The 16,128-nt window shown below is 40.4% G+C and overlaps 1 protein-coding gene across 1 annotated transcript in view; it reads right to left on the bottom strand.

Annotated features, from left to right (window-relative positions):
- Nucleotides 1–526: 526 nt before the first annotated feature.
- MAMDC2 (MAM domain containing 2) overlaps nt 527–16,128 on the bottom strand; it is a gene marked incomplete at its 5' end in the record, with an annotated part of 133,303 nt that continues 117,701 nt past the window's right edge. The window contains 3 exons of the mRNA XM_081103135.1: nt 527–1,532; nt 1,671–1,755; nt 9,280–9,539. Of these exons, the coding sequence (XP_080959261.1) occupies nt 1,468–1,532; nt 1,671–1,755; nt 9,280–9,539 (410 nt within the window). The 3' untranslated portion in view covers nt 527–1,467. The remainder of the gene's footprint in view (nt 1,533–1,670; nt 1,756–9,279; nt 9,540–16,128) is intronic.

The following is a 16,128-nucleotide window of genomic DNA, read 5'->3' as shown; positions in this document are numbered from 1 at the left end:
TGTAAATATCTGATATGCAGGATGTATTTTCATTGTTACAAATTGAACATAATTAAAGCATAGTGACTAATCACAAAAACAATATGTAATTATATATGTGTTTTCCAACGGTCTTAGGCAACCCCTGTGAAAGGGTCGTTTGACCCCCAAAGGGGTTGCGACCCACAGGTTGAAAACCGCTGGATTAGACTGACAAACCTCAGAGAAAAGGTTGGGGATGGTAGGGGTAAGGGGGAGAGATCAACCAAAGGACTTGTATGCATGCATATAAGCCTAACCAATGGACATAGACACCAGGGGGGTGAGGGTATGAGTGGGGGAGTGGGAGGCAATGGGGGGATAAGGACACATATGTAAATACCTTAATCAAATAAAAAAATAAAAAATAAAATAAAATAAAAAGTCGGACGTAAAAAAAAAAAAGCAGCAGTTGTGGCAGAGTAGAAATTCAAATTAGAATCTGCAATTAAGTAGTAAAGATATTCTGACAACAAAAATAATATAGAAATGAGTTAATTGCCAGTGAAAAGATTTTCAAATTACCTTTTATTAGGTAATCTTATAATTTCATAACAGCTGTTTAGGTATATAAACATGTATATACAATTTTCTAAACATGAAAAGCAGTAGTTTATTATTTCTTCTGGCATTTATATTACTCAAATCCTTTCTAAAACATTTGTTATAAAAATCAGTAAAATTGTTCAACACACTTACAAAAATTTGGGGCATGTGTATATAATTATTTTCAAGCTTGCTTTATAAAAAAAGAGTGCAATTTCTATCCATGTGTTCATAGTGACTTTCAAAAGTAGTTTAAAGGGTGTGGGGAAGAAGGTAGCATTGCCTTGTAATACAGCATTAATTAATACTGACGTAACCCGGGACACTCATAAAAGATCCTTTGTTATCTGACATGTAGTAAAAATATTTAAAAATTAAAACTCCATTTCTATGAATAAAAAATAGAAAATAAGACTTTATATTCTTAGGCTAACTTGTTACCATAAAAACTGCATTCATTTTGCAGATATTACTGACACCCCACATTATTTCTTTAAACATATTACGATATTTGAAATTCAAATGGAAACCCACAGACTTCTTCTCCTCCCAATACATTCACTGAATGCAGATTTAAGTGAGCACATCCCATTTTGATTGTGCCTTTTACTTGTGTGCTTTAAAAATGACTAGAGTATAGTACATTTGTGTTTTTAACTGGTACCAAAATTAAGATGAGTGGTCTATGCAAAACCAGCAGCCTGTAATTCTAATAACAGTTGTCATACGAAAAAAAAAAAAAGCCCTGAGTCAGTATTTTTTGCAAAAGTAATGAAGAAGAGTGCTCTGACGTCATTTTATAACTTATAAAATAGTTAAGACTGTCCAGTATTCATTTGCGTTGTTTTCATTTTGATTGAAGAGGTAATGCTTTTGTTTAGTTAATCCAATTCAGGTTATTTCTTAATATTCAATTTCATTTAAATCCTCAGAATATCCTGATGACTGCTGAGTTACATCTTCCATTTCTGTCAGGAGATAAATAGACAATAATAGTTTCCTCTATTTTTATTGTAGAAAAATACTGAATTTGCAATCTTATCATTTGAGGCTGTTGCAAAATCCCCTTTCAATCAATTTTTTATAATTGGGAAAAATACTGTTACCTGCACAGGGTCCTGCTTGGAATTTAACATCATCAATGGCGATATCACTTCTTATTGACATTCCCCGAATGGCCTCAAAAATTATCTGAAAAATAATTAAGTTTGAATTTAGAAATAGAGTCATCCTGATAAAGCAAGATTGATCAGGGACAGATCCAGGTTATATGGGTCTAGAGCAGCGGTTCTCAACCTGTGGGTCGCGACCCCTTTGGGGGTCGAACGACCCTTTCACAGGGGTCGCCTAAGACCATTGGAAAACACATATATAATTACATATTGTTTTTGTGATTAATCACTATGCTTTCATTATGTTCAATTTGTAACAACAAAATTGGGGTCACCACAACATGAAGAACTGTATTAAAGGGTCGCGGCATTAGGAAGGTTGAGAACCACTGGTCTAGAGTATTAGACTGTTCTTAGGGCTTAAAGAGGAGAATACAAAATCACAACTTCAAATTTAGGTACAAAAGAGAATACTTATTTCTAAGGTAAGGAAATTCACAACAAATTACTGGATCCTTGGAGATTCAGATCCCTTTTTTCTGAGATACCTTTGGGTAATTTTCTAGAAATGCTCACCTTGCAATGCTTCCTGGTGATGACCTGGTTTTCCTTCCCCACCTAGAACATTCTACTCCTAGCACTAAGGGCTTATGAGTGGCTTAGAGATCCATAAATCTGCCTCAATCCTGGTGCTAGGTGGAAGAATTTAATATGACTAATGAGATCCATCTATGAACAGCAAAGCACATTCACCTATATATATAGAAGCCTAAGTGACATTTAGGACCGAATGACCAGAATGACTGATACAACCAGTCAACCGGTCACTATGGTGTGCACTGACCACCAGGGGGCAGATGCTCCATGCAGGAGCTGCCCCCTGGTGGTCAGTGTGCTCCCACAGCCAACCTCACGCGGTCCCTCCCCCTGGGCCCTGATTTGGGGGGCCGGTAGGCCAACCTCCCAGGGCCCCTCCTCACCAGCCACCTAACCCCCTGATAGGCCTCGATCGCTGGCCAGGCCAAGTGACCCCACCCATGCATGAATTCTTGCACCTGACCTCTAGTTAAATTTATAAAAAACACAATGTTTCACTTATCATATTAAATACCATGACATCCAAGAAAGCCCAGGATGAAGAGGGAACCAATTTTATGACTTTATTTATTTATTTATTTATTTAAAATATATTTTATTGATTTTTTACAGAGAGGAAGGGAGAGGGATAGAGAGTTAGAAACATCGATGAGAGAGCAACATCGATCAGCTGCCTCCTGCACATCTCCCACCGGGGATGTGCCCGCAACCCAGGTACATGCCCTTGACCAGAATCGAACCTGGGACCTTTCAGTCCGCAAGCCGACGCTCTATCCACTGAGCCAAACCGGTTTTGGCCAATTTTATGACTTTAGATCCTGAGAAGAAAATAACTAATCCAATATTCAGGTTCTAGGGTAAATCAATTACATTATAATCTCTAAGGCAGCCCAACTATGGTTAATAAACCACTGAGTACTCAAGGGAGGCTATGGGTAATAAAAAGTATCCAGAAGACACAGTTTCTCTCTTCATTTAATGAGCAAATGACTCCCCAATAGACTAGTTTATGATTCAAAGTAAATCAAAGCATATAAAGTGGATAATTAATAAACATATGAAATGATCTTGAAATTAATGACTCAAAGAAGCTTTAATAACAAAAAAATGTGGCAAAATAACATTAATAGAAATTCTAAGGACACAACCCTAAATGAAGATCCAAATCATTGTCAAGAAGAGTTTTAAAAAATGTCCTAACACGTCTATATGGGAGGATCTGTGAGTGTAGTTAATAAGCATTCTGGTTTTCTGAAAAACAAGAAAGCCTGGTTTTTGACCATCTAGTCTACAATATAAAACGTAATAGACAAATTGCTTGATGGAATGATATTCTTAACAGTCTGTGGTTGGGCTAAAGCACTTGATTTCGTAAAATTTCTTTGAACTTCCTTAACACTTGAGTAATAACTATTTTATAGCATTATGATTCCCCTTTGTATTATGGCTATACATCCTATTAGTAAATAATTGTGGTTATTTAAGAATAAGATAAAAATATTACTTTTTTCTTTTAATTTAAGTATTATTTTTTGAGATGGCTACTACGTCATGAGGACATAAATACTTACTAAGTTGTTTGAACCCAACTACTTAATAAATGGAACTGTTTGGTCTTTCTTTTGGTTGAGGGGCACCAGAAAATAATTAACTGAGACAAAGGGTACCATGAACAAGAACATTTGGGCACCTGGGCTTAGCTGAGTACTGGCACGTAATGATTCCTAGTAAATGTTAGGCAGCCTAATAAACATGAATGATGTACATATTTCAGTGAGCTGAGGATCTGTCGAATACTTTCTTTCACTTGCAGCAAAATATAAGGAACCAGAGAGGAAAACACCTGAGAGCAGCCGAGGAAGGAGGGGTAAGCCAAAAATCCAAAGGAAATAAAATCATTTTGTGTTTTTGATCAATAGCCAAATCAGATTCTGCTTAGCACTGTCATAAATCGCTTAGGAAGGAGTATGATTAAAATTTTGCTACTTGGTAACATTTCTTCTACAGGATAATCTGATGATTGGAATGTCATCAGAGGATGCCCATATATTTTCCCTATAGGTTGAGTCTCAAATCACAGCAGTACTACAGAATCCTAAAAATCATCCCCACCTGCCTACCCTTACTGATGATGCACACATTTGCCAGGTCAGTAATAAGTGGTCAATAAGTATTTATTAAAATGAGCGATTTTGGCCTTGTCCTACAGGACCTCGGTCTGGCTGCCTGATGTAGCTATTGAGAATACCAGGTCTGTCGTGGTGATATGAATTAGAGTTCACAGAGGCTTAGAGGGAATGTAGTTTTAGAAACAATAATTAATCTTTTACTATTTTGGTACTTTAAAGTTTGTAAAATCCTTTCACATACATAATCTTTATTAAAAATATATATTTTTATTGATTTCAGAGAGGGAGAGGGAGAGAGCGATAGAAACATCAATGATGAGAGAGAATCATTGATCGACTGCCTCCCGCACGCCCCCTACTGGGGATCAAGCCCTTGACTGGAATGTGACCTGTGATCCTTCAGTCCACAGGCTGACGCTCTATCCACTGAGCCACACCAGCTAGGGCTCACATACATAATCTTATCGGACCCTCACTCTAACTCGGGTGGTATCATCCTGGCAGGAAACATTACCCCATTTTGAAAATACATAAGCCATCCCGGAGAGGATGAGATTTCTCCAAGGTCACCCAGTGCTGGTGACATCCTGGGGAATGAGTATAATCTGGAACTTCTATGGTGTGAGGGAGTGTAGAACAGTGGCTTAGAGATACAAACTTTGGAACCAGTCAGATCTGGGATCAAATTCTCACTCTGCCACTTACCAGCTGGATACCTGGTTTTCCCATTGGTAAGAAAGAGCTATAAGATCAATTGGAAGAACTTAAGTATGACTCTGAGCACTGTAAGTATCTGGCACATAGAAGATGGCCATTCTACTTGCACATGGTCTGTTTTATTTTTTTTTTTATTTTATTTTTTTTGCCGTTTTTTTAAAATATTTTTTATTGATTAAGATATTACATATGTGTACCCTCTACCCCCCCCCCCCGGCCCCCCCGCTCATCCCCTCACCCCCCCGTTGTCCGTGTCCATTGGTTAGGCCTATATGCTTGCATATAAGTCCTTTGGTTGATCTTTCCCCCTTGCCCCCACCCTCCCCTACCTTCCCTCCAAGGCCCGACAGTCCAATCAAAGCCTCTCCGTCTCTGGATCAGTCCTTGTTCATCAGTTTATGTTGTTCATTATATTCCACAAATAAGTGAGATCTTGTGGTATTTATCTGCTCTCCAGTTCCATCCATGCTGTGGCAAATGGTAAGAGTTCCTTTTTCTTCTTCCTCTTCTTAAAGAATACCTTTCAGCATTTCATATAATGCTGGTTTGGTGGTGATGAACTCCTTTAGCTTTTTCTTATCCGTGAAGCTCTTTATCTGACCTTCCATTCTGAATGATAGCTTTGCTGGATAAAGTAATCTTGGTTGCAGGTTCTTGCTGTTCATCTCTTTGAATATTTCTTGCCACTCTCTTCTGGCCTGCATGGTTTCTGTTGAGAAATCAGCTGACAGTCGTATGGGTACTCCCTTGTAGGTAACTGACTGTCTTTCTCTTGCTGCTTTTAAGATTCTCTCTTTATCTTTTGCTCTTGGCATTTTAATTATGATGTGTCTTGGTGTGGTCCTCTTTGGATTCCTTTTGTTTGGGGTTCTCTGCGCTTCCTGGACTTGTAAGTCCATTTCTTTCACCAGGTGGGGGAAGTTTTCTGTCATTATTTCTTCAAAAAGGTTTTCAATATCTTGCCCTCTCTCTCCTTCTGGTACCCCTATAATTCTGATGTTGGTACACTTGAAGTTGTCCCAGAGGTTCCTTACACTATCTTCATATTTTTTGAATCTCTTTTCTTTTTTCTTTTTCGGTTGGGTATTTTTTGTTTCTTTGTATTTCAAATCTTTGACTTGATTCTTGGGATCCTCTTGTCTGCTGTTGGATCTCTGTAAATTATTCTTTATTTCAGTCAGTGTATGCTTAATTTCTAGTTGGTCCTTTTTCATGTCCTCCATGGTCTCACTATACTCCTTGAGGGATTCATTAAATTTATCGGTGGTTTCCATAAAATTCTTGAAAAACCTTATAAACGTGGCCTTGAACTCTATATCCAGTCATCTGCCCTCCTCCGTTTCTGCCAATTGTGACCTGTTTCTTTGTCTCCTCATTTTGGCTGCTTCCCTGTGATGATAGAGTGGCCCTGCGCGCCAGGTGTCCTGTAGGGCCCAGTGGCTCAGCCTCCCCAGTTACCTGGGGTGGACACTCTTGGTGCACTCTTGGTGCCTTGGTTGTTGTAGGATCACTGGGAGGAATTGACCTCCAGGCCAATTGGCTGTGGGAAGCAGCTGTGTCTGAAGTGGGAGAATAGTCCCCCTCTGACCACTGGGTACAGTGGCTCCTGGATCTAAGGAGGTGCTAATTCAGCCTCTGCCTGAGGCTACACAGCCGGAGCCATGAAGAGGCTCAGCTGTGAAGCAATGCAAGCCGCTGTGGGGCCCTGGGCCTTCCCTTGGAAGCTCCGGGTCTGCCTGGCTGGGCTGTAGTTAGGTACATTCACATGCAAAAGCCTCTGCCGCAGCCTGGGTGGGGCGGGGTCTCAGGGAGTCAAAGGGCGGAGAAAGCAGCTATGGTGATTATCCGCGCCCGGAGTTGCGCGTCTCAGTGTCCCGGTAACAGCTGCAAGCACCTCTGAGGGAAAGCCGCCCTCAAGTTCGCCTGCTGCCGCCTGACAGACCAGCCTCTCCCCGTATGAGTCCTGGGTCCCCAGAGACTTGCTGGAACCGGAGTTCAGAGCAGTCGGGAGCTTGTGATTCAAAAAGACAGCCGCGTCCTCAGGTGCCACCCCCTTTCCGCGCGCGCGAGCTGCCGCCATACCTCTGCACTTCACCTCCGCAGCTCCTCTGGCTCTCAGCGTGCTTTTCTTTTCTTCTAGTTGTAGAAATTACACTCAGCCAGCCTTTTGGTTGTTCTGGATGATGTTTTCTCTGACCTTCGCGGTATTTTTCAATTGTTGTGTGAGGCGACAATTTCCCGGTGTTTATCTATGCCGCCATCTTAGTTTCTCCACATGGTCTGTTTTATTAGACACTAGGATGTTTTGAGGAAATTGGTTCAGTCTCCACACAGTCGTTTGGGAAACCTGAGGGAATCACTAAATCCAGAAGAAAACCCCTCAGGCAGATTCATATCTGTTTCATCTTAAGCCAAAGAGAATGGACTCTTCCAGATTGTGAGCTATAAATCTCTTAGGCCATCCTGTTCCCTTTGAACCTGAGCACCCCAAGGTGCCAGCCCAGATGCCTCACTACTCTGAAAAACATTTCAGAGAACCAGCTACCCAGCAAGTCTCATAGATGCAAGGCCCTGCATCCAACCCCCTGGGCTTAGATGCTGAGAAGTCACCCATTCCCCAGAACTCAAATCCTAGAACTCTTGTGCATCAGCATCATTTGGGGGTTTTAAAAAACATCAACACTCGGTTTCTACCCGAGAGACAGAGATTCTCCATCGTTAGCATCCATCAGAGTTACCAGGAGGGCTTGTTAAACACACATTTCTGGCTCACCCCCAGAGTTTCTGTCTGAGTGGAGCCTGAGAATGTGCATTTCAGGTGAGTTTCATTTTTAGGTGAATTTGAACTTCAGGTGTTGCTGCTGGTCTCAGGACCATAATTTGAAAACATCAGAACAGGGTTTGGTGCCCTAAAAGCCTAACAAAATTAACCCATCACCTCTGAATGATGACCAATTATATTAGCAAGTTCCTGAGTGATCCACTTTCCTTCTGTAAACAGACAGTAAATCACTATCAAAATAATCCTTGGGGCAATCTGCTATTCTTTACTAAATTTCTAGGCAGTTTTATCCATGCTGAGGTAATGGGCCATCCCTGGATAATGGCACATCTTCCCTCTGTCATTTGTCTTTGTAATGCCGCACCCTAGATGGCACTGCCACCTGGCCACCTGGGCTTCTGCAATTCCTCCCCGTGTAGATCTGTAGAAAAGTTATTGTGGTTGCAGGTGATATAAAATAAAGTCCTTACTTTTGATACCTCTTCCCAGGAAGATTTAGGCTTAGACCAAGCAGCCTGTGGTTATAGTTGGGAGGTCCAGGTCCAGGTCCAGGTCCAGGAGGGTTATCAGCCAGAAGCAAGGATGAGGAGGAAGCAGGGCTTTCAGCTGAAGGTCACACTTGAGAACCGCTCAGAGCAAGTTCAGGAGCAGTCAGGGGTCTGAAGGTTATCTCCCCAGAGCTTTCTGAAGCTTTGGCGCATGGGGGCAGGTGAAGTTAGTGGTATCAGGAGGTCCCTGCTGATCTAGACTAGCCTGGCTGCTCAACCTCATCTACTGGCACGTAAAAGGCTCATTCCTATCACTGCTCGGATTCCCTTACAATCGGGATCCTCAGGACGAAGGTCTTCTGCAGTACACGAGGAGATCCAGGGAGAGACCCAGGACTTAGCATCAACACTCTCAGTTTTTTCCGCACCCAGGTGGACAGAGACTTAAAAATCTACTCTGGACCATGTACTCTGGTACATGTAGGCTCACAACACAAGCCCTTGTATGTGGGTAAAGAGGAGTGAACGATGCAGCTGCAACAGCTAATGAGATAATAGCATGTTGAGAAGAAAGGGAAACTCTGTTTTATAGATCTGCAGGACTCATAGAATGTACTTGACACTCATAATATACCAAGACAAAAATAGATACACTTTCATCGCTGAGCTGCAAAAATCACTTGAGGCACAAATACCGAAAGCCTAATTTTCCATTCACTGCTTAGATTTAATCCATACAGACTAATTATGTTTACTCTTAAACAAGTACTGCCTTTATCTATGACCCTGGAAGAGAACAAAACATTCTCTCTGGTAGCAAGAAATAGAAAGGACATCAGAAGCTTACAGGAATGTTTCCCATTACCGGGGTCTTATCTCTCTCGGCATACCTGGTGCTGCCTCTCACAGCTGTATTCAATCAGCGCGCGGAGCCAGGAAATGCTCTGTTCGCCTCTTCTTCTCCATAAGAGGGACTCTCCACTGTCACCTTCTTTTTTCAAATAAACACTCAGCAGGCCAGTCCCTGCTCCATACATGTGGTAGAAAAAGGCCAAGCAGTGTTTTCCAGCAACTCCTCGCAGAGGCCCGGAGGAGAGGTGTGCCTTTTGTCCATACACCATGTGGGAGGCCTCGATGTACATGTAGTAGCCTTGAGAGCAATGCAAAGTCAGGTATCGTTAAAAAGACACAGATTATATTCTCTTTCTCTTTTGAGTAAGTGATCCTGGAAACAAATTAGAGTAAATGAATGGCTTGACTATAGTACTGATAAAGGATATTATTATTTTGGAGAATATGTATATTCCAAGGAGAATAAAATTTAGACCATTGAGATAATTTCTTTTCATTTAATAATTTATACTTGAGTTTCATATATGGGAGTTAATTAATATATTAGTATTATACCACTGATATCGTGATTAACATATCAGAATTTAGTCTACTAAGTTCACGGACAATATTGTGAAGCTCCCAGACATTGGTTTAGGGACGAGAGCACAGATTTTGCAGTCAGGTAGATCTGACATCAAGTCTTCACTCTAATATTACCTCTGTGATCCTGGTCTAATGAATTATGCTCTCTGAACCTATATTCATCATTTCCACAAACCCAGATCTGAGCAATCCTATAGGCTATTAAAAGGGTGGGAGACCTGCCCAATTTGGTCTTATAAAATTGTATGTACTGTGCGACACTTTCCCCCGGTAAAGTTATCACATGGAATACTGGACCAGTAGAGCCCTGAGATGTGGCCTTCATTGCCACCATGATCTGTCATTCCCATAATCTGCTTTAAAATATTTGAAAAAATACTGTCCACGTTTCTGGAGTGCTCACCGATCACATGCTCATTACTAAAACCAATGGTCAGTTTGCATCCTTGCCATTCTTATGCCACCAGTAACACTGACAAAGTAGGTCACGTCTGCCTCCTAGAAGTACTTTCTGACCGTGGCTTGCAGGACACTGTACTCTCCTGGTTTTCCTCCCATTTCCCTGGTCACTTCTTTGCTAGTTAACCTTTCCTCTCTGACCTGTGACCTGGGGGTGCTCCAAGGCCCCATTCTTGAACTTCTCTATTCTCACTCCTTTGATTGCATCTGGTTTCATGGCTTTAAATGTTATATATGTTGTCATTTTTCAAACTTAAATTTCCAAGTTCTTTGCTGAAATCCAGACTTGTTTATTCAAACTGCCTGATGGATATCTCCATGTATTATTGTCAAATAGACATCTCAGCTGAAACATGTTCAAAACCAAACTCCTAACAGCTTTACCTTAAAATCTATCCAGACTTTCTAGTTGGCCAGGCCCAAACCTGGGCATCCTCTCACTCTCCACACCCCAGGCTGTCAGAGTTCCTGTTGGCACTACCTTCAAAATATGCCTAGAATCCAGTCACTGCACTTCAGCAAGGAAAGGCACTGTTATTGTTCTTTTCTTTATGGCTTCCTAACAAAAGCTAGGCTCAATGTAAGCAAGCACATATATACATTATCCTAATAGAAGGGCATATTTAATTTAATTCCACGGAAATAAGGCCAAAGCATGACATGACCATGGTTTATCATCCAACTATGTTGAAGAGATCCCTTTCTATCCCCCCCCCCCATTTCTATTCTATACATAAGTTAGTGCCATATGGATTGAAATCCTATCTTAATGCATGTTTAACCTAAAAAACATTTTCTCCAAAAAGTAATTTTTAAGGAAATAATACCTGGCCTTGGGAATCCTAAGTAAAGAACTTTGGCTAAAGATGAAACACTCAATGGGGGTGGGCAGGGGACGGACCCTTTGAAAGATGCTATCATTGGGGAAATGGAAAGTAGGGACTATTGGGGCCTGAAACAAAGTTTGTTTGTTTGTTTTCACAATACAAAGGAGGAGAGATGGCCTAAGAGGTATCTTTTGTCTTGTGATAACAATATGAGTCCAGCCACAATTGGTCTGAGGTCTTGGAGGAGGGAGGAAAAGCCCTAATTACCTCTAGTTATCCAATGGAGTTCTTTCTTTCATGAGTACAATGCACTGACCACTTAGCCCCCAATGCATGAAGCATTACTTAGGTAATGTGTTCACCTCTGGGTCTTCGGTATGTGGCCGAAGCCATTACCCAAGGTTTCCAGTTCCAGAGATCTTTGTGTTTAGTACCACGGCATATGAAAGCAATTTCCTAAGCTGTATGATTTGTGTATTTGTGCTGCTTTTGGGGGAGGAGGAACATGCAGGGGAAAGTAAGTACCATTGCTGTTCCCGGGCATTGACACCAGCTTACTTTTCTTGAGTAATAGTGGTCTTTCCAAAAACCCTTCAGGGATACAGATCCTATTTTAAGCACATATGTATATTCCATAAGGCAATACTGATTTAGACCGTTCTGGACCAACATCTATACCTACAAATAACTGTAACATATTTGTCAGCTGATCAGAGTTTGCCCCTCTGATACACAAACCAATTATTTCTCTGAGTCCAAATCTGTTTTTCTTTTTGACTTGCATGTGACACTTCCTTTCCCCAGAAAAGATCAGAGCTTCATGGAGAGCCAGTCTGCCTCACATGTGCTCGGGAGGCAGAGAAAAGCCGTGTGTTGACAAGCTCTGCCACATTACTACTCCAAATGCTGTCTGTCTCAGCAAACAAAAGCTCTGGGCGGAAGCCAGAGAGCCCCTGCGTGGAAACCTCAGACCAGCTCACGTGTTCCTGCACGTGAGGGACTCCGGTCTGTGGAAGGGATTATTAACCGGAGAAAACAAATCACTTTCTTTCTGTGGGTCATTGTTTAACATCCAGGAGGGGGTTCCAATGGGTCTATTGGGAGATCAGGGTCCCATATGTTTCTTGCCCAGCAATTGTGATATGGAGACACACAGCACACTCATAATCCGGAACAGCCACACAGCTGTTCCTCCAGCCTGGCAGCCCCTGCCCCAGGGCTGGGACGGAGCCTGGCGGCCTGTGCGAGGCCATGTGGAACAAACAGCTAGCTGCACTCGTTAAGCTGGAAGAGGATTCTAAACAACCCGGGAAAAGAGACATCTTTGGGAAGAACAACAGCTAGATGTGTCTCTAAGATTGCTTTTTTATCATACCATTTATTTATTTTAAATATTTTTATTGATTTCAGAGAGGAAGGAAGAGGGATAGAGAGATAGAAACATCAATGATGAGAGAGAATCATTGATTGGCTGCTTCCTGCACGCCCCACACTGGGGATCGAGCCTTAAACGCAGGCATGTGCCCTGACCAGGAATCGAACCGTGATCTCCTGGTTCATAGGTTGATGCTCAACCTCTGAGCCACACTGGCTGGGCTTATCAGACCTTTTAAATGACTTTTAAAGCTTGTCATAAATGACAAGTTATTGTTTAAAGGGCAGTTTGGGAAAATGAAAAAGTCTGCAGGTGTAGTATAGTGGTGATGCCTGTACAACTATGTGCATGGATTTAATGCTACTGAACTAGTATACACTTAAAGATAATTAAAATAATACATTTTATATTATGCATACTTTATTATATTTTTTAAAAGAGATTGTCATAGAAGCCTTCTCTGTGTAAGTAGAATATGACATTATCAGAAACTAGTGAGATGAGTCACTGAAAAATTGAAGGATATTGGAGATTTTGATAATCTGTAACTGGTTAGATGGTTACAGACTAATTGGGTAGCATCATTACAGGCTTACCAAAATTCTTAAAGAACAAGGACTTGAATTAGACTGTTAAAATTTCTGCTATATAACACAGTAAATATATAGTTCTGGTTTTCTTTTGTCTGACAGCACAATTTTATAAGTAAATGTCATTTGGCACTTAATGTACCCTTGTTATTTCTATCACACGAGAAGGGAGTGTTCATAGAAATGACTTCTACCTTTACTTAGTACAGGGGTGGGCAAACTTTTTGACTCGAGGGCCACAACGGGTTCTTAAACTGGACCGGAGGGCCGGAACAAAAGCATGGATGGAGTGTTTGTGTGAACTAATATAAATTCAAAGTAAACATCATTACATAAAAGGGTACGGTCTTTTTTTTTTTTAGTTTTATTCATTTCAAACGGGCTGGATGTGGCCCGCGGGCCGTAGTTTGCCCACGCTGACTTAGTAGCATGTTGGAAGAGGATTTAATTGCCAGGAATACAGGAGATGTACTGAAGCACTGAACAGTGCCAGAAAAGAAATGGATGGTGTCTTTTTCTCAGGAAATTGTTAAGAGAATGATGAATAGCTGTTTTTCTAAGATGTAGTGGAGGGGAGGAGAAAGGGAGGACTCCACTTTTTAATCTATTTACTGGTGAACTCAGTGAGCTAGGAAATGTTACACAGAAGTCATTTTCTTACTAACCTGCATAGTTATCTGTTGACTTATGTATTATATTATCTCTTGGTCAGAAAATTTCTGCAAACTCCAGGACAACTAAAGCAATTGTTTTAAAAAAAATTCTGACAGCATGCCATCAAATAAGTGTTAATAAAATTGCAATAGCCTATAAAAACCTGGGAAATTTGTTAAGACTTGTCTTTATGTCTTGTAAAGAAATAGCAACTGTTTCAGAAAACTTGCTGATTCTGCCAGGATAGAGCTACTCAAGTAGATGGTGGCAGGAAATGGAGAGACAAAACTCTCGGAGTCCATCCCACCTCAATGCAAGTCAAGATCCATCTGCACAAATGCCTTTATTATTTTATTAAAGAAGGAGCCAAATGATGGGGCTAGAATTTTTCTTTCATTTGGTCTTTATTGTTCTACTAGAATGACTTGTCCTATGTGATGACTTACTTAAGCATTGGAAATGTTTCCCAAAGTTTAGTCATACAAATACCATCTTCAAGATAGTATTTTGGGCTGTCCTCATACTACCTACACTATTATTCATCTCATAATTTTCTTTAAATAGACTTCATTTTTATTACTTAAGTACATTTATTCAAATAGGAATCTTATTAGCATGAAAACAGAATATAAGTTATAAATCATAAAATAATGGTTTTGATGTATTGATTATATATTTTTCTTTTTTAAAACATTTTATTGATTGATTGGCTTTGAGAGGGAGAGAGAGAGAAGGAGAGGGAGAAATTTGTTGTTCTACTTATTTTTGCATACATTGGTTGATTCTTTTTTGTGCCCTGACTAGGGATCGAACCCGTAACCTTGGCATGTCGAGACAACACTCTAACCAACTAAGCTACCCAGCCAGGGCTTCTATATATTTTTCTTGTACATGGATATTACTATCAAATAAAAATGTTTATTCACCTACCACTTGAGTTACCCAGTGAGAGTTTGGAACACATTAGTTTAAGATCTTCCAAACTATTAAGTCATCTTACTTGTAGCCATAGGCTGTAGTTTTCTTTTCTTTTTAAAAAATATATTATATTGACTTTTTTACAGAGAGGAAGGGAGAGGGATAGAGAGTTAGAAACATCGATGAGAGAGAAGCATCGATCAGCTGCCTCCTGCACACCCCCTACTGGGGATGTGCCCACAACCAAGGTACATGCCCTTGACCAGAATTGAACCTGGGACCCTTCAGTCTGCAGGCCGATGCTCTATCCACTGAGCCAAATCGGTTAGGGCTAGTTTTCTATTTATAAAAGCACAAGTGACACAGAACAATGAGTCCAAGAAAGTATTCCAGAGGTGAACATGCTAGTTTATAAAAGACTTCCAATTATAAAAATAGTAATACCATTCATTTCAATGGAGCTTTTATAGTATCAAGCCTTTTCACAAATATAATCTCAGTTAATCATCAGAGCAGCCCTAAGAGACTAGCAGGACAGCCACTGTAATCTGTATTTTACATATGAGGAAACCAAAGCTCAGAAAAGGTATGTGAACAAGCCCAGGCTGTGCAGGCCGCAAGGGGCAGAGCCAGCTCACTCTCCATCCATTGGTCTTTACACTAGACCACACCAGGGTATACCTTAGATTCGGAAAGCTTTATTGCACCTCCAGTTAGTAAGTAGGAAACTCTAGTTCCCTTGGAATTGCTACATATGATCTTATGTTGATTTTGGTAGACACACAGTCAACTGTCATATCTATATGGTGGCTTTTATGAGTTTCTCTTTTTATTTAAAGGGCAGATAATTACTGGCCATCTAATGCACTTCTCTGTAAAACAGCTTTGAATGCCTCTCCTCTTTCTATTTTCTTCTTGTGTATGTTTTCCAAGTATAAATTGATAGGCTTTAGGGATGGTGAGTGAAAAGGTAAAATGCAGTCTACAATTATATTTAATGATCAAGTTAGAATTCTATTCTCAGCAAAAATACCCTTCAAATGTAGAGAAAAAATAAAGACATTCCCAGACAAACAAAAACTGAGAGAATTCATCATTATCAGATTTGCACCAAACAAAACAAAACAAAAACAAAAACAACCCCAGAATCAACACTAAAACAAAAATTAGTTGCAGAAGAAAATTATTTTGCCAGAAGAAAAACATTTTTTACAAAAGAAAATAATTCAAGAGAGAAACATGGAAATGCAGAAAGGAGTAAAGACTAATGTAATGGGGGAAATATGTGAATAAATATAAAAGAATACCAACCCAATAATATTTTCTGGGATTTAAAATATATAGAAATAAAATATAAGAAAAATACTATAGAAACCGTTAAAAGAATAAGACTACTAAAATACTATATAAAATAAACAGGCCCTGACCGGTTTGGCTCAGTGGATAGAGCGTCGGCCTGCAGACTGAGAGGTCCCAGGT

This window comes from Myotis nattereri, assembly GCF_964212035.1.
Source record: "Myotis nattereri genome assembly, chromosome: 12".
Lineage (NCBI taxonomy): Eukaryota > Metazoa > Chordata > Mammalia > Chiroptera > Vespertilionidae > Myotis > Myotis nattereri.
Note: the sequence above shows the minus strand (reverse complement) of the source record. Positions and strands in the feature narration are given on the sequence as shown.